Source organism: Aristolochia californica, unplaced genomic scaffold (assembly GCF_029961685.1).
Source record: "Aristolochia californica isolate CCGP_79_NKW_82.1479 unplaced genomic scaffold, dmAriCali1.0.hap1 SCAF_13, whole genome shotgun sequence".
NCBI lineage: Eukaryota > Viridiplantae > Streptophyta > Magnoliopsida > Piperales > Aristolochiaceae > Aristolochia > Aristolochia californica.
Genome location: NW_027181804.1, coordinates 25465386 through 25484475, shown reverse-complemented (window position 1 = coordinate 25484475; position 19090 = coordinate 25465386). Strand labels below are relative to the sequence as shown.

At 35.1% G+C, this 19090-nt stretch overlaps 1 protein-coding gene across 1 annotated transcript; it reads right to left on the bottom strand.

The window, feature by feature from the left end:
* Positions 1 to 9022: 9022 nt before the first annotated feature.
* Positions 9023 to 10531, bottom strand: LOC137948309 (cyclin-U4-1-like). The gene is made up of 2 exons (XM_068794351.1): positions 10176 to 10531; positions 9023 to 9444 (listed from the first exon to the last, which is right to left on the bottom strand). The coding sequence occupies exons 1-2, from the start codon at positions 10508 to 10510 to the stop codon at positions 9192 to 9194; spliced, it is 588 nt and encodes a 195-aa protein (XP_068650452.1). The 5' UTR covers positions 10511 to 10531; the 3' UTR covers positions 9023 to 9191.
* Between the last annotated feature and the right edge of the window lie 8559 nt (positions 10532 to 19090).

Below are 19090 nucleotides of genomic sequence, written 5' to 3'. Positions count from 1 at the left end.
CGTTTGAAAAGTGGTAAAATTATAAATTATAGTTAAATATAGTCTTGTCTCATTTATTTACTTGCACATATATTTATATATTTAAGTATTTATTAAAAATAAAAATTAGATAATATAATTTTAGATATTTTAATAAGAGCATTTCATATAGTTATCTTATTAGGCAAACAATGTTAGTATATCATTTAGTGGATTTTATTGAGATGAAATTTTTTTAATGAAATTATTAGATATGAAAGTTTCTAGAGGGGTATTTTAGAAAAAAAAAACTTTGTTAAAGAATGACCCTCGTATTTAGGAGTGGCATCAAGTCGAGCCAAGTTCGAGCTCAAGAATTTTAATCGAATTTGAGCTTGAGTTGGGTTTGAGCTCCGATCTACATATAAAATTTTGTATAAAATACAACTCAAATAAGTTGTACATAATAAAATTGTGCATGAACTCTATATAAAATTGTACTTAGACTTTGCATAAAATTGTACATAAACTATGTGTAAAATTGTTTATAAACATTACATAAAATTTTGCAGAAGTTCGGCTAATAATCAAATACAAAATTTTAAATGAAATAGCAATATTAAATTTAGACAAAAATTATGAACCAAATATTAAGCTCAAGTTTTGTAATTTTGTTGTTCACAATTAGAAATTTCTAAGAATGGAAACTTATTCCTAAAAAAGCTCAACTCTTTCCCTTCATGCAAGGAAATAATATGCCGAGTCCTCATTCCCTCAAAGTAAAATCTCCACCTATGATAAAAACAAAAGAATAAAATTTGATAATGTCCGATAAAAAATATTCTTCTACTACTAATTACTGCATATAATAGAAAAAAATAAAATTACTAAGATAAGGAAAAGATAAAAAAATCATGTAACAGGTAGCATTATCTCCACATGCTTCTTCTCATATTGAAGTCATCAAACAAAAATTTAATAAATAAAACTAAAATATTCATAAAAATATCATAATAAATAATTATCCAATAGTAGTTCTCCTTTTGATTTTTATTAATACCATGAAGAACCCAAATCCGATTACTACGACAAATCAAAGCTTGAATTGTATATAGTACCAAGGAAGAACGATGTTGATCTACTACTCTACCACCAATACTAAAAGTAGACTCTAAGGTTACTGTATATATGAGAATTATAAAAATATCTATTGTCATCTTAGATAATACCCAAAATTTCAAGTAATTCACTTTTCACCATTCTACAACATCTAAATCATATTGTGATTCAATTCTGACTTTAGTGAATTCAATACTTTCACATATTTTGCATAAGTCATTAACTTTAACCAACCTGAATCTGATGAATAATGTGACCAACAACTTGTAGTAACACTTGAAGAACTAACCTTAAAAATCTCTCTTCATCACTAATTCATGCATTACACATGGCTACATATTCATCATAAATCTCAAATAAGGTCTGCCAAACTAAGTTATATTCACTTTAGCTTCCACCTCATAACATATTTTTAGAAAACATATTTCAGTCAATTTTAATTTGACCCTTGGGTTCAAAAATGAGCAACAACCATTAACAAATTACATTCACCCCAATACTTATTAAAATTTTCTTTCATTTTACTAACTATTATCAGAATGAAAACATTTTCATTAATGGAATGAAAATTTAAAACTTATTTTACCCTATATATCTCACGAAGATACAAATTAGAAGTATGGTAGTTACTCCTAGAAATGATATTAGTGACTATATTAAAAACTTCTAGAATATCATACACCATTTTAACCTTTCTCCTTCATCAAGACTTGGTAATCAATTATAAGTTGGATCTCTATCTTAAAATTTAGGAAATGGATCTCTAATTTTTAATGCACAAGATAATATACCATAAGTAGAGTTCCAATGAGTTTGACAATCAATGACCAATCTTTTTTGCACCTATTTGTAATTACTACACAATTTCAGAAAAAGAACGAAGTCTTGTCTCAGATTGATTAATGAATATGACAGTTCCACACACATTCTCAATGATATTTTTAATTTCACCAAGACCATCTTGGACTCATAAATTTAGAATATGATCACAACAACACACACGAAACAACTTCCTACCATAAAAAATTTACTATTTTTAGAAAAATCATCTTTTAACGTCTTAAACAAACATCATTATACACAATATTATCAACTGAGATACTAAATACTTTATTTTCAAATATTTAAACACTTGCAAATAACATATTTTATGTCAGCACCACGACGAGGAGAAAGAACATACACAAAAAAAAACTCATTTTGTAGCTTCCAATTACAATCAACGAAATGCCTAATAATAACCATGTATTCAATTTTTTGATTTTGTGACTTCCAAAGATCTATGGTAAGACTAATCTTGTTAATTTCTTTCAATAAAGTCGTTAATTTTTTTATTTTTTTTGCCTCATACACCTATACACACTCCTTTTAATGGCCTTACAAGATATATTTTCATAGTTCACATTTGCCATTTTCATTACAAAAATAAATCCTTCTTCTTCTACTATCACTAGTGGATGCTCATACATAAGAATCCAATGAGCAATAAGCATTTTCCTTTTAACTTGATCAGACTTACCTCCAAAATTCATAAAAAAAAGAAGGCCAAATGAACTATGATCAATAATAAATCCCACTGGTTGAAAGTTTATGGTTTTTATTTTTTTGATATTTCCACGTTTCTACTAGGACATGTTTCAAATGTTGACTCATATGTAAGGTCACTCTACTACTAATAACACTCAAATTGGTTTTACAATTAACACGTTGAGTTATTTTTGCACTAACTAGAAGTGAGATTTATTTGAATTCCAATCACACATGATACCTCTTTTGTCTTTTTTTACTCTAGAAAGAGTCACCTTCTTCCTCATTTGGGGTACCTCCATCTAGGCTCCCTTCCATTGCATTAGTGGTTTTAGGGGGGGTAGTACTTTGGTGAAGTTGAGTCATTGTCTATAGCTACATTAGAACTAATGTTAGCTATATATGTCAAATAAGCAAAAAATGTTGACATTCCTAGTGTCAACTAAAATAAAAATAAAAATAAAAACATATAAAAAAATATCAATCCAAACAACAATGATACATTCATAAATATTTTGTCTATGCATATATATAACTTTGGTTGAGTTCAGGTTAAATAAATGGGCCAAATTAGATTTTGTTGTCTCTTAATCCAAATTTGTCTTAACGTGATTAGCCAAAGTTAGGAGGTCTCTCTCAAGTAACAAAAATTGAATCTTTTTAATATCATATTAATGCGGGACTATTTTTTGGGTGGGGCCCATGCAAGAACCTTCTCTTTTAACATACTACAATCGGGTCTAAGTCCTACTTAAAATAACTAGTCATAGTTACAAGTAATAAGCACATGAGATTTCTTACCTTAGATCAATATGGAACTATTCTAACACCTCCCCTCATGTGTAGACTGTAACCACATCCATCCCAAGAATGTCTTCCCAAAGTTAAAGTCAATTCTCAAGTAATAAGCACAAGATCTTTCTAATCTCATAATAGTGTAAGACTATTCCTAAAAAGTTGAAGCCTGTTAATGGAACACTTATTTTGCGTAATGCAAGAGGAACAATTCCACCAAAACCTCTCTAAAATGTGATGTATTGTTAGTAGAAGAAACAAAGATAATTTGCAAGGATGAAATTAAATTTAGATAACATTTAATAGATAAAAGCATGTATAAGGTAAAAGCTTAAGATCAAATGCTCAAGAAACTCAAATTGTTTGAGAGTTTCAAATTTTATTAGATTGTGATAGGCAGAAAAAGACATCAAAGATCTTCATATCACTTGTATTTATACCCTTTTCCCCAATCAATTACTTTTCCAAGAAAATATGGATTTTACCCTAAAGTAAGTCCAGCAGGAACAAATTTAGGCAACACAATTATAGCAAACTACAACAGGTAGTTTAAACAGAACTCCCTCTAGCAACTTCTTGTTTTTGTACTTTACCCTGGTTTCCCAAAGTGTTACTCATTGCAACATAGACCTACTTGGAGACTCTAATTTGATTAGTTCAAAGTTATTCCCAGTATGAAAAAAGGTCTAACTTTACTTCTCCAGATTATGAGTGAGGATAAGTCTGCTAGAAACATTATACAAGTTTATCTAATTCACAAAAGAACACTTTGATTGGACCACAAATTTCTATTTATGCAAAATTAGACTTTGGAACCTACCCTTTCCAAAAAAGTAAAGATATGAATGGAAAATAGCCAAGATATATGAAAAAAATCTTCACTAAGTACATAAGTTTATTGTTATCATTTATAGTTTTATTCATGAACACTGTCCAAGATCATGTAATGCTCAAAGAGGTGAGACTACATATGAGTCTCTACTTACCTCAATATTTGAGTCTTTAGTGTATTAGATATGTCTTTAGCACTCAAAGTTAAACGATTTAATAAAGAAACCTATGTTTTAAAACCAAAAATGAAACCTCTTAGAACAATTACACTTGAATCAATAAGCTAAAATTGTTTGAGACTTAACCTTACAAGTGTTATTGGTCATTTCTTTGAAGTATTGGAAACCATGTTGGATTAGGTTTGGATCTACTTTTCACCTTATTTTGATAATAACAACAACAAGAAACATCATTGTGCTTGAGAATAAGTTTTAAAATCTATAAAAAGACCCACATGTTGACTGAGAGTCGACTCCCTTCTTAATTTTGATGATAACAAAACTTAATTGATCTAACAATTGAAATTCAAACATTTCAAATGCATTTCCTTCAAGAGACACAAAAGTTAAAGGTCTATGAAATGAACTGATACAAGCTTCTCAAAGACCTTGAGCTACACAAGTGTAAAAGTGTTCTTGAAGAAGTACCCTCAGAAAGAAGAAGCAAAACATTGAAGATTAGAGTTGATGAAGTCATGAAAATCACAAAACTCAATCTATGTAAGAGAATAACCCAAAACTTTCTAAACTTAAGGTACAATGAAAACTTTTGGAGTTTTAGGTGATATTTGCATTTCTACATTTTTTAACCAAAGTATACACACATTTCGAGCATGTCAGAGTCACTTAGGATCACATTTTTTCATACTTTAAAAATTCACTTAGTGAATTGACACTAGATTGATGGATCAACCAAAAGTGCACATGCCAAAAATATAAAGTATGATAGATCAATCAGGGTTGATTGATCCATCAACTAGAACATGACCAAACTATGCTATAAATCATGATCATTCATCCCTAGTGGATTGATCGATCAATGTTGTCTAGGCAATATAAAATCATGTTGGTTGATGGATCAACCTTCAGACATTGATCGATCTTACAAAACTTTGCCAACCAGGGACATAAAGTATGGTTGATCATAACGAAGTCATTGATTGATTATACTTGTTATGCACTGCCAGTAGGAATTTTGACCGATCGATTATACCCTATACATTGATTGATCAACTTAAGTTGTCAAACCCAACGAGAGGATATTAATCGATCATACCATCAATCAATAAGTCATTTTCTGACGAAAATATAGTCATTACACATGATTGATTTATCAATACTTTACACCAATCAATCAATGTAAAGCTAGTAAACTTGCAAAAATTACTAGTTTGGCTTGAGGAACTTATAAATACCCCACCAAATGTCTCTTTGAGAAGTTAAAAGAGCTTTTATTGGCATACCTACCACATTTTATTCTCAATCATATAAAAATTCCTCCCAAAGTTCTATTTTGATAAATAAAATGGCATATTCTTATGAAACCTCTCCATTCTTTCTCACATTTTACTCATTGTATACATATAGTCAAGCTTTTGTCGATCCCCATTGTGCATAAAAGGCTAGAGGCTTGGACATTTCAAGGATAAGCTTGTCTCTCCACAAATCTAAAGGGTGTAAGTTTTTCTATATTGTGTTATTTTCATTTTCTTGATAGGTTCATCTAGAACCTTCCTCAATCTAGATAGAAAGGCTTGCTAGAGCTAGAATTTGGCAAATCTCTTGAAGAGATTGTTTCGTAATCGTGTATTTGACCATACAAGTGGCTTGAAAGAGAGCCAAAATCTCTTTCTTGTAAATTGCAAGCTAATAGAGCTGATATTAGTGGAACTTTCAAGCAAAAATTCTTGGGTGGTGAATACCAATAGGAGAACATCGATAAGAAAATATTTAGTGTTATTTGTGGTGTGTGAATTTTTGTCTCAATACTTGTATTTTTTATTTACTCAAATTCTTACACACTTAAGTTTAATCTTGTAAAAAATCAATCCATCCCCTCTTTTGAGAAGCCACCCGGGCCAACAATTGGTATCAAAGTAGGTCAAAGCACATGTGGAATCAAAATCTTATGGATTTTGAAAATCAATTCAAATGGCATCTCAGGATAAGTTGCTCATTTCCAAAGGACAACCGCCAACCGCCCCTCCCGCTATTCAATGGTGTTAACTATGGCTATTGGAAGGTAAAAATAGAATTCTTCCTCCAATCAATGGATTGGGACATTTGGCACTTGACAAAGAATGACCCATTTGAGGCACAAAAAATCGAAAATAACATTCTTATCACAATGAGATTTTAAATATTAATCAAGTATTTACTCATTAATTGTTGAATGTGTTCATGATTTTTAATCATCTCTTGTTCAACTTTGGCACCTCAGTGCATATTCTATTGACTTCCCTTTAGAATCAACTTTAGTAGCATCTTATTGGGCACTTCATTTTCAAATCATATTAAGATTGAGCTACTAAAATGCCAATAAAATTACCTAGGATTGGGTATATTCATTTTGCACTTATTTTTTTAATAATACTAGACTAATTAGAAGTATTACTATGCTACACTTATAAAGAGTAATCCTCTTGAAAATTGAAAATTTGTGTACGAGTTTAAGTGAGTGTTCCTAGTTGCTTAACATAAATCCTAAATGTTGACATGTATTGTAATTCAAACTTTTGAGGTGTTTTGGTGTTGTTATGATGCTCAATATAATGAATTATAAATCCGTATGGGGGATTGTGAACCTCTATAAATCCTCATGTTATTGTGGTTGACTATTGTTGTATTTCTGTATGTTTGGATTGCAATTAATTGAAGTTCAAATTATAGTTAGTCATAAAATATGATGAAACTATTCGCTACCCCTTCACCCTCTAGGTTTATCCTTATAAGATCAAACAATTAGAACCCTATATTACATTTTAAATAACACTGTAAACACGTCCTAATCACAAAAGAGGATCCTTATTCACGTGTCATTGTGGACATACCCATCCACACACCCTTACACGTTCGCAAGCACACACATACACACATGCACAAACACGCACATACACACCCACCTAATCACAAAAGAGGATCCTTATTCACGTGTCATTGTGGACATACCCACTCATCCACACACCTTTGCACATCCGCAAGCACACACATACACATACACACACGCACATACACACCCACCTAATCACAAAAGAGGATCCTTATTCACGTGTCATTGTGGACATACCCACCCATCCACACACCCTTGCACGTCCTCAAGCACACACATACACATACACACATGCACAAACACGCACATAAACACCACACATGTTCACACACATGCAATAGCTAGAATTCGATGAAACTATGTGCTCCCCTTCACCCTCTAGGTTTATCCTTATAGGATCAAACAATTAGAACCCTATATTACATTTTACATAACACTATAAACACAACCTAAACACAAAAGAGGATCCTTATTCGTGTCATTGTAGACATACCCACCCATCCACACACCCATGTATATACGCAAGCACACACATACACATACACACACGCACAAACACACATGCAATAGCTAGAATTCCATTGATCAAATCCGCTTTTTATCGATTACCAACTTTTAATTTTAGGGGATGCAAAAGGGAAGGGAAAAGGTTTAGTCCAGCCCAATTCAAGATATCTATTGGGGGTGGGTTTAAGAAGAATAAGCTTTGATTTCTCGATTCTTAATTGATTTATTTTGAATGTGTACTAACCGTTTGAAAACTGTGTTTTCTTTTTGTAAGGTTCCAAAGAAGAGATCAATAAATGTTATGATCTATATAGCTTCATCATCTTTGGAAAGAGCAAATACGGAGCTTCCTGACAGAATTTCTATTCCCACCAATATTCTGAGCGTACGAAGGGGGGCCTCTCCTATATAAGCACGACCTGGTCGTGCCCTTTCTTCTTCTTTTTGGGTAAAAAGGCCAGGATGTGGTTAATTGCTGCCATTACAGACAGTTTCTGCTTTACAATTCACAGCCCATATCAAAAGATTCTCGACGATGACCGATTAAAATATGAAATTTAGGCTGGAAGCTGGCTGGTGGCTGGTGGCTGTTGGCTGGTGGTTGCTGGCATGGTGTGTTTCTTACTCAAACACCTTGGCACGCCTCGATTTATTCCCTTATTCTTTTCTTCCTTCCTAATCTCTCTCCTAATCTTAACCCAGTAAAGCAAAGTTCAAATGATCACGGAACAAACTTAAAACCAATGATTGACGCCAGCGGCAACTCACCTTCCCGATTTGAAATCTTCTTCCTTGTGGTTAATTGTATTTAAGCCATCGCGGGGCTTTATGAGTACTGCAAATGCATGCCTGAAGAAAGTTTCTTCTCCCTAATGCCATTATGCCAGTAGTTGTTGGGAGTCACATGATCCAATCAATGGAAGAACGTAAAACCCTTTATCCTTGGGCAAGTCTCCGCTGTCCAGGCGCAGACTGGGGATTCCTGTCTCCGTTTTCTCATGTCAGAGGTCCTTCCCCTGTCTCCGTTCCACGAAATGGCCTTAGAAGGGCTACCCTTTGTGGGGGACTACCCCTCTGATGAAATTCAGAAAATTTTCTCTTCGAAAGGGGTTGGTTGCTTTGTCTTGAGATATGTGTGAGAGTGACCTTACTCGCGATGCCTGGCTTCACCGGTGGAACAAGTATAAGAGAAAGACAAGCAGGAAGTTTGGTAGATAACAAAAGGAACATGGCCAGCTGTAAAGGAGAAGTCACAATCTCTCTTCTGCTTCTATTTACGACTATTAAATACAGAATACAGTGAAGAGCCTTCAACAAAAAGAAGAAAACAAAAAACAGGACTAAAAACCGAGTGGGTCTTAGTTCAGAAAGGTGATGGGAATGCCTGGAAGTCCTCAGCTAAAACATCAAACAGCTAGCTGATGTTTCTGAGGGGTGGAATCATCTTCTGAGAAGCTGCAATGGAGTTTTAATGGTTTGGCTAGATTGAGGGAAGATTCAAGCAACATCTCTCTTTGTAAGTAGTTGCAGTAGGAGTGGAAAGCAGCAGGAGTTACATTCAAGTGGAAGCTCAGCCCAAATAGGAAATCCACTTCAAGGAAGTTCATCTCTGTAGTGCTGATTCCACCCACTTTGGCGTAGTAAGCATTGTTGTAGTACCTGGATGCACCAAAACACTCTTTAGAAGACTCATTCCAGAACAGAAAATAAAAGTAGAGACTCGATCAATTCCAGAATTCATTTATGAGTTCGGACTGAGAAGTTTAGCCATAATTAGGTGGGTAGTTGCTTTTAGAGTTAGTTTGGCATGACGTTTTGAGGATTTCATCGAATCGATCGGTTCCAGACATCCAGCTACAGAAAAAAAAGGGGGAGATCATCCTAAATGCTTTCGTCTTAATGGTTGACATAAGGTTGTTTTTAGTTAATTGGGGAAATAAATAAATGAGAAGGTTAGTGACATTGTAGAAGAAAAAGGGGTTTGAGTTTTAAAAGCAAACGAAAGAAAGATTGGAGAAGAATTGAGCCAATCGGGTAGTTCCACAGTTCTAACGTCAATTAGTTCAGGACATTCTCCCTCTTCTCAGCGAAAAAACATGTCAAGAAGATTATAACAACATCTCCATTCAGGAGATTAACAAAATTCTCGATTGCAGGGACCCGAAGGATTCGAGAAAAATAAAGAGTAGATATGAGGATAAAGTGAAGAACATCAAAACGCAAAAATTTCAAAGTCTTCTGCGTGAGATTTTCAGCAGAAAGAATTCAAACAGAGCAAACCCACAAAAACCCAGAATGCAGATTTACAGAACTCAAGATCAGTGAAGACAGATCGTAGAAAGCGACCGAAATAGCTAAAGAGCTCAGTAACAGGATGAATCAACACTCACATATCATCCATGAATTTGGCGGCAACCATGACGCTGGTGATCAGGAGTCGATGTACGTTGAAGGAGATGATGGGCAACGAGGGTTGCCTCTGCGCAAATCGATCGAGGTAGATGTAGGCAACCACAAAGCAAGACGGGCTGCAATTCGCATACTTGAAGATCCTTTCGAGGTATCTTTGGATGGAGATGGTAGGCCTGGTGAGTCCATGAAAGACGGAGATCTTCTGCTGCTCGAAGCGCCGGACCGAATCGTTCGAGTCGGCTACTCTCTGAAGCAGAGAGGAGAGAAACGTGATGACTTTGGGCATCACATGGGGATTTTCGAGCTCCGCCATTGATGCCTGCAGAAGCTCTGTGCCAACTCTATCAACCAATATTTATAAGCCCACAAGCGTCAAATAAAAGCCGGTAATTTATCCGCGGGTGGTCGTTAAAAGGCTCTTCTATAATGAATTTACTGTAATACCCTCACACTTTTGACCTAAGGACATTTCATGAATGCTTTGTTTTTGCCCAATATACCATTAATTATCACTCTAGAATATATTTCTAATCAACTAGGTTTTATCATCATAAAAAAGGAAGAAATTGTTGCCCAAAGTTGACATTCAATTATTCTATTATGATAACAAAACTTAACGGTATTTGTGTTAATATTTACAAATCGAACATTTCAGATGCAATTCCTTATACAAAATCAAGACCTATAAATAAAAATCGATAAATTCAATACAATAAATCAAGCTATATGACGTGTTTAACTATCTCGAAGAAGCACTTATCAGTAAAGCTTAAAAAACTTAAAAACTAGAGTGAAAGTTTTTTAGAAATATCTCAAGAACTCTAACCATATACAAGGACAGTCACAAAACTTAAAATTCTAAGATACACAAAAGTATTGGAGTTTTTGGGCATAAAAACTTTTCAAAACCATATATAAACAATGTATAAAACCAATTTAAACTTGAAAAAACCCTTAATCTTGTTTTTGTAATGTTTAAAAATTTAAATTTACACTCTGGCATAAAGCATTATCAATCAGCCCACATATGTTTGATCGATCATCCCGAATGCAGTATGGCAGAACCTTGAAGTATGATCGGTTATTGAGTCTAGCATAATCGATCTTCCAAAATGTTGCCAAATAAAGTTATAAGGCATGATTGATTATTAAAATACTGCACAACTAGTTTTATAAAGTATGATAAATCAATCGAAATGGGTTTGATAGATCAATGAGTTTTTTAAAAGGATGAAAACTCGTTAATTGATGCCTTGATATATTAATAGGCTTAGTGAACACAAAAAATATAGTCTGTTAAACATGGTTGATCAATCGTACCTTTCCGATGATTAATCAACATTTTTTACAACTTTTTAGAAAAGGGTAAAAATGCTTAGTTTGATTGGGACACTCTTAAATAAGTTTCCAAACTTGTAAAGGACAATGAGTTGAGTTTATATTAGCATACCAAACCTCTATAAGAATATTTTCAGGTTTAAATTTTTTATTTTACCCTTTTAAAGAGAAAAACTTCAAAATTATTTAAACATTCATTTTCTCTTCACATTCATTGCATTCAAAGTTCCATCAAATTCCTATACATTTCAATTCATGTGCTTAAAGATTTGAAAACTTGGATATCACTAGGAGAAGGGCTCTCTCCAAATATAAAAAATTATAAGCTTGATTTTACTCTTTTGTATTTTAATTTTCTTTGATAGAAGTTCTCTAGTAATTTAAACCTATAAGAATTAGTCTTCTAGAGTATGAAATTTAGAAAAGAAGTACCAACTAGAGTTGGAGTTAATTTATACTGAACCTCTCGAAGTGAGATTAAATTATGTAATTAGAGATATGCTTGACTCAAACAAAGATGAAATCTCTTAGTAGATTTCAGCTAATATAGTAAATTAGTGATTTTTTTCCAAATAAGAGTTGTTGGATAACGATTACCAGTAGGAAAACATCGATACTGATTGTGTGCATGAATTCCATTATGTTTATCTATTTACTTGTGATTGCACTATAAGAGCTTAAATTTTATATTGTATCTCAATTCACCTCTCCCCTCCGTCGAGACGTTGTCTAGGCCAACATATTCAAGTTACTACATACCAACTTTGAGTAGTCTCGCGAATAGTTTGATCGGTAGAGAAGGAACAAGACCCACCTCTAGGTTTCTATTGGCTGTTAGACAATGTGGTAAAATATAATTAGGGAAGATGTGGGGTTATTTATGTAATATGTGTAATTAGGTGACCAACTTATTCAATTATTAGGTATATCTTGCTTAAAGGGGAAGAAATATTATGGAATTTTGGTCAGGTATTGAAGTGTAAACACCGCCAGGGGCGTTATCGTTAATCTGCCTAAAGAGGAGAAAACAAGGATGTGACTTTAAAGCAAAAAGGCCAATCTGTGATTTTTTATATAGTTTTACAGCTCCTCTCAGGGATCTAACCCTGATGATCTGAGCAACTGGATTGAAAGGAGTGGTGGAGATTCCAGTCACCGCCGCATTGCGGAAGGAGGAGAATGGCGCGTCGTGATTGTCCAGCAAAAGAGAAACTAAAGTCTTTGCTTAGCAGATCACAGCTCGAAGAGCCACAATCTGGATGTCACTGTTGATGAAAAGACGAGCAATGGGGATCTCTCCAACAGCCTGTCGGGGTCCCATCTGATCCACTCCCTCTTTCACTTTTTCTTCCCTCTCTCTCAACGACGACGGCATTCTCTTCCTCTGTAAATACAGGAAACAGCTCATGGTTTCTTCTGGTAATTGCGCTTGAATAGTTTAATCCAGAATAGCTGTAAACGTGGTGGAGATGATGAAAATTTCATGCTGCAGAGGAAACAAATGCGGAGTCTCTTCCTCATGTGGTGGCCATGTGAGGGGAGCTTTTATTCACACAGCCGAACCCGCCCACGTGATGACATATATTGCACGAAAGAAGGAGATTGATCTCCCCTTCCTTCTGCACTTTCAGTCTTTTCTTCTTTTTCAATGTTTCGCTGTTATTGATTAAATATGGTACAAGTTTTAAATAGTGAACACATGATCTTAACGTGGATTGAGGAAGAAGCCGACTAGTGGCGTAGGCCAACCGAATCCTCTCCTGTCTCCTTCCTCCCATCAAACCGATCCATGTTCTGGGTCGTGGATTCATGCATGAGACACCGTTCTTCCCTGTTCGTTCGTGGTCGCTTGCTTTAGATATGATCCTGCGGAGTGGTGGTTTTGCGATTAAGAAAATGTTGATGAGAGCATGGTTAGTTCTTTAAAGTGGGATTAAGGGATTTCGGGCTGAATTTGCTATTAGAGATTCTAAAGGGAAATTGCTCTTATTCTTTAATTAAAATATTTCATTACTGTAACTTGTGTGCTCACGAAATGACTTCCTTCTAAAAGAGATAAGAGGCAGAAATTACCAAGAGCAGAAGGGTCTCCCCCTCCTTTGTAGGCAAGGGAGCTCTAGGACAACTTCACTGTCAGAGAAAAAAAGTAGAAGCAGAAGGGGAAGGGAAGTCCTCGTTTTCTCATCTTTTTTAGGGGAATGGGAGGGTCCTTGACTGGAAAAGAGGGTAACCCCATTATTGGTAGAAGGCTTCCCTCTCCCGCCCTTGTTCTATAATCAATAAAAGGGAACAGGAGACGAAGAACCCTCTCACACGGACACTAGGAAATAAGTGTTTTAGTTTTATGGATCTGGTTTAGAAGTGACTTTCTATGACGAACCGATTGTACTTCTGGACTGGAGGTAAACAATGGTTTCCGTTTACAAATTATGAATTTCATGATGTATTTATAAATTCATTTATGCTAACATAGGACACATCAAGTAGATCACTCTTCTCCTTCGAAACAAAGGGGTGGGAAGTGGGAGCCCTCATATGGCAAGAGGGAGGGGAAGGTGGAGGACCCATCTCCTCCTATCCCTTCCTCCTTTCATAAGGGAGATGCATTTTTACCAACTACATTATTACCTATCCCTTGCTCCTTTCATAAGGAGATGCATTTTTACCAACTACATTATTACACCAGTGAGAGGGCAGATAATTTCTGGCTGAAATCTGTTGAAACAGCAGAAAAGTGTAACATTGTCTGAAAAGAAAAATCTATCAGTAGATCACTTTGGTGCCTGTCTGGTGTGAAAGATGTAGTAGAAAAAGCCTACCCCAGTTAGGTTTGCTGGCCAGACGTCTCACTCTCACGCAAAAAGGAATTATCTCTGCGTAACACAGGAGCCAAGAGGTGGTGAAGAACTACCTCCTCTCTGTTCAACAATCACAAAGAGTGAACCTACCACCCCTTCTTGTTGATGGTATGAACTCCTTCACTAACAAAAGATAAAGAGGGAGGGAGTGAACCTACCACCCCTTCTTGTTGATGGTATGCAATCCTTCACTAACAAAAGATAAAGGGGGAGGGGTACCATTGATAAAGAGAGGAGGAGGGGCACGGTCGCCACCCTATCTCCTCCCTAATTGTAAACGATAGGGGGATCCCTCCCTTGTTGAAAGAATACACAAAGTGGGGATGGAACCTCACTCCTCTCACTTTGGTTTTCTCAAGGGCGGTTTGCTTTTCAAAATATCAGCTTGCTTCCACACCAAGACGACTTGATTGATCTTCTTTTTCTGCTTCCCCTTCTCGTCATCCTCCATCGCAAAGACTGAAACAATCTTTCCCGGTATGGTCTGCCGTCTTGCCGTATCGCTGCTATGTCAGTACAGCGATACCGGCGATCATGTATTGGATATGTCAGTAAGATTGAAACAATCATTCCCGGTATGGTTTGCCGTTTTGCCGTATCGCTGCTATGTCACACGGCGATACCGGCGCTTAGACTGGTATATCGGCGATCATGTGTCGGATTTTGACAAACCAAGTGTGCTCCATGGTTAGAAGAAGATCAGTTGAAATGTGATGCCATTTTTGCAAAGCACTATACGATAAGAAAATAAGGATTGGTAGGGTTGGTGATCTTAGTGGATTAGATATCAGTTAATTATAAACTGTTTATGGGATAATATTATGCAACTAGCCACCAACTTATAGACGATTGACTCCATCTTTTTTTCATGATAAAAATGATAAAATTGTTCACACCTAAATCAAACTAATTTCTTTCTAGTTTCTTGGAGTCACGAAGAGGTCCTGAGTGAGACGTATTTCATCTACGTGCATGGGTCTCATTCATGGTTTGACATTCCATTTCGGACTAACTAATCCAATTAAAACCTATACACAAAAAAATGTATAGTAACATTTTATGAAAAATGGTAACATCAACTAAAGTTTTGTAGCAGGAAGCTAACTACTAAAATAAGGAAGGTTCATAATAGAGATGTTAATTTTACTGTTAACCTATTTTCTATACTTTATTAAGTAGAATGAAAATAAAACAAAAATTCTTATCCGATTATGTAATTATACAATTATCCAAATACAAGTTTGATATTTATTAGAGAGAATGGAAATGGATAAGGATTATTCAGTATCGATTAATTGATTCCCTGATTATATGTAAGAACTATTTAGTAATTTTTTATTTGAGTGAATCCATGTTTGAGATAAAATATGATTCAAATAATTTTTAAAAGGATTTTGTATTATTTTTTTGAAAATTTATATATATTCAAATTATAATATATTAGGCTTCTATCTATCTATCTATATATCGATATATATATATATATATATATATGAGAATATGATTCTTTATATTTGAAGTAATTTTTATAATAATTTCATTTATTTACCCACATACCTATTCTATTGTTGGATAAATAAATAAATATATTGATTTTTAGGACTTCATACGTTACAATCTTTGGTAAAGTAAAGAAGTAAGAAGAAGAAGAAGAAGAAGAGAGAAGAAGAAGAAAGAAGAAGGAATAAGACGTCCAAGAGAAGGAGGGAGAAAGGAGAGCACGTTGAGGAGAGAATGAGAGGAGAATTAGGGTTGTGGACTTATGTCCTATCCCTCCGCCATAAATTGTATTTATAGATGTCAAACAAGTAAAAATTACAAGTGTACTCTTCACCTTAGAAGGAGTAAATAAGGGACAAATATCATAAGATAATGACATCAATGACACGCAAACTTGCCTATATCTTCTAACAGTTCTCCTCAAACTGGTGGTGAAAAGATGTCATATATCCCAGCTTAATGCCTGCAGTGGAGAGAACATTGGAGTTAATTGATTTTGTAAATATATCAGTAAGTTTTCTGTGAGATGAGATGTGTTTAAGACTCACAATACCTGCTTGTACCTTTCTCTCACAAAGTGCCAATCCACTTCGATATGCTTAGTTCTCTCATGAAAAATCGGGTTAGAGGTAATGTGGATTACAACTTGATTGTCATAGGGGAGTTCCATAGGGCATTTTTTGTTGAATCCCAACTCAGGTAGAAGAGATTTAATCCATAGGAAATTCCTTATGGCATGTGCCATGGCTCTATATTTTGCTTCTGCACTGGATCTTGTAACTATATTCTATTATTTACTCCATGTCATAAGATTGCGTCCAACTACAGTACAATATTTTTAAGTGGATTTTCTATCATCTGGTGATCCAACCCAATCCGCATCAACAAAACTTTCAATATTGAAGTGACCATGACACTTATATAGAAAACCTTGTCCTAGTGCGAGAATTTTTCTAATGTTTGTCAATAAGAAGTTTGAGGTTTATGCATATACTGACTTACCAGACTAACTGCATAGGACATATCCAATTTACTCACAGTAAGATAAATCAACTTCCCAACTAGCCTTTGGTACTTGCCCACATCAACTTCTTCTCCAAAACCAGCTCATAATTTTGTGTTTGTCTTCTTAGGGGTGTCAGCAGGGCGATATCCTATCATTCTTGTTTATTTAAGCAAGTCAAACACATATTTTCTATGTGATAAAATAATGTTATGCCTGGACTGAAGAACCTCAATACCAAGAAAATACGAAATACTTAAGAAGTCCCAAGTCCTTTGTCTTGAATTCACTACATATCTTGTGTTTGACTTGACGGATGCTCTTCATACACTACCTATCAAAATAATATCATCTACATACACAACAAGTAGTACCACACCTTTCTCAGTATGCTTGACAAATACTGAATGGTCCACAGAGCACCTTGTAAACCCAAATCAGAGCATAGCTTGACTAGACTTGTCAAACTAGGCACATGGAGATTGCTTCAGACCATATAAAGATTTTTGTAAGTAGCATACCAACTCCCCCCTAACCACATATCCAGGTGGTTGCTGCATATAAATTTTCTCTTTAAAATAGCCACCGAGGAGGGCATTATTCACATCAGCTAAAAAACAAGCCATGGAGTTACTAGCAAGAGATAATAAAGACATACCGAGTTGAGTTTGGTGACGGGCAAATTTTTTTTATCATAGTAAATCCCATAACACTAAGTATAGACTTTAACCACGAGTCGGGCTATAAGGCGAACCACAGAGCCATCTAGACCCATTTATAGCCCATCAACTTTTTATCGGATGGAATGGAAATAAGTTGCCAAGTCTAATTCTCATAGAGGGTTGTTATCTTTTCATCCATTGCTATTTTCTATCTTGGATGCTATAGGGCCTCATGATAAGACTAAGGAATAGAAATAAAAGAAATAGAGGCAATAATCTGACAACACGATGAAGATAACCATTGGGTTGATAAAAAATGAGAGGTGAGGTGAGAGGTAGATGGTTGTGTGAGTGACTTAGGCTCTTTCTGAAGAGCGATCAGCCGAGTATCAAATGGAGGACCAAAAATATGAGGTGGAGTAGGTGAACTTACCCTAGAGAAGTTAGGCGACGCCACAGGTGTAGTATCATCCAATGCTTTAGGGGGTGGAACAGGTACATCATCATGGCCATGAATGGTTGAGTCATCAATCGACATAATAGGCTTAGGAAACTCATTTGTTCTAGAGAAACCAGGTGGGGGCACCAGTAGATGAATAAATGGGTTGCTCTTTAAAGAATGTCACATAATTAGAAACAAACATCTTCTTGAGAGAAGGATTGTAACACATGTATTCTTTCTGAGTACGAGAGTAGCCCAAAAAAATGCATTTAAGTGCCTTGGGATCCAATTTAGTAGTATGCTCTTTAAAGAATGTCACATAATTAGAAGCAAACATCTTCTTGAGAGAAGGATTGTAACACATGTATTCTTTCTGAGTATGAGAGTAGCCCAAAAAAATGCATTTAATTGCCTTGGGATCCAATTTAGTAGTATGGGGGGATGTAACATGAACAAAGCAAGTACACGGAAAGACCCTCAAAGGAAGAGAAAATAACTCATCACCGGGAAAGAGATGAAAGTACGGTGTCTTATTATCCAAGTACTAAGGAAGGTAACATGATAATGAGAAAACAAGTTGTAAAGATGGCATGTGGCCAATAGAAGAGAGGCACGTGCATAAGGTGCAAAAGATCTTGTGCAACCTCAAGGTGACTATTCTTTCTTTCAGCCACACCATTTTGTTGTGGTGTATAGACATAAGAAGTTTGATGAATGATTCCTTTGTCTCTACAAAAGGATTGAAAGTTTCCTGACATATATTCCTTGGCATTATCTAAGCAAAAGATCTTCAAGGTAGTATTGAACTAAGTAGACACCATGATATAAAAAGATATGAAAATAGGTAATACCTTTGATCTATCTTTAAGTAAGAATAACCATGTAACTTGAGAAAAATTATCAACAAATGTAACGAAGTACCTTGAACGGGAAATATTAGAGATGTTCATGGATCCCCACGTATCAGTATGAACTAAAGAGAAAGGACCAACGCCTTTAGTTTAGCCTCGAGGAGAATAAGTACTCCGTTGGTGTTTACTTGACAATGTTCATAGTTCAGAATGGAAATGGAATATAAAGACAAAACCAT